This window comes from Etheostoma spectabile, chromosome 9 (assembly GCF_008692095.1).
Source record: "Etheostoma spectabile isolate EspeVRDwgs_2016 chromosome 9, UIUC_Espe_1.0, whole genome shotgun sequence".
NCBI lineage: Eukaryota > Metazoa > Chordata > Actinopteri > Perciformes > Percidae > Etheostoma > Etheostoma spectabile.
Window position 1 is genome coordinate 33,248,112 of NC_045741.1, and position 868 is coordinate 33,248,979.

General features: G+C 68.4%; 1 protein-coding gene across 1 annotated transcript in view; it reads left to right on the forward strand.

The window, feature by feature from the left end:
• Positions 1–576, forward strand: part of LOC116696236 (coronin-2A) — a 22,282-nt gene extending 21,706 nt beyond the window's left edge. Inside the window, exon 14 of the mRNA XM_032527065.1 lies at positions 116–576. Within this exon, the coding sequence (XP_032382956.1) occupies positions 116–576 (461 nt within the window). The remainder of the gene's footprint in view (positions 1–115) is intronic.
• The last annotated feature ends 292 nt before the right edge of the window (positions 577–868 follow it).

Genomic DNA, 868 nt, shown 5'->3' on the forward strand with positions numbered 1-868 from the left:
CGCCATGCATCCGCTCCCGCACCAACCATCGCTCACCCGACACCGCTCATGCCGCTTCATCCCTACCCCGCGCCTGCATCTCTCCCGACACCGCGCATCGCTCCACGCGCACCAGCGCATCGCTCACCCGAACACCGACATGCATCGCTCCCGACACACATGAAGCTCCGCATCGCTCCCGCGCATCGACACCGTGCGCCTCGCTCCCTACACCGCGCATGCTCCCGCACGCCGTCGTCCGGTACACACGCGCATCGCTCCGGACACACGCATCGCTCCGACACCGCGCATCGCTCCCGACACCGCTCAATCGCTGCCCGACACCGCAGCATCGCTCCGACACCGCGCATCGCTCCCGACAACCCCGGCGGCATCGCTCCGACACCGCAGCCTCGCACGCTCTCCCCGAACCGCCATCGCTCCCGACACCGGCATCGCTCCGACACCCGCCATCATCGCTCCCGACACCGCGCATCGCTCCCACACCACCGCGCATCGCTACCGACACCGGCGCATGCCGCTCCCGACACCAGCGCATGCATCGCTCCCGACACCGCGCTCATGCATCGCTCCTGACACGCGAGCATCAACCGCATCATCGCTCCCGACAACCAAGCCTGCATCGCGCTTACCCCGCCACCGCGCATTCACTCGCGACCCTCCCGACACCGCGCTCTCGCTCCTCCAACCGCGCATCGCTCCCTACACCGGCGCATCGCTCCCGACACCGCGCATCGTCCCGACAACCGCGCATCGCTCCCGACACAGCGCATTGCATCGCTCCTGACAACGCGCTCTCAAGTCGCTCCTGACCACTGCGCTCGCTCCTCGACACGCCAAACCGCTCAATCGCCCCACACCGCACACC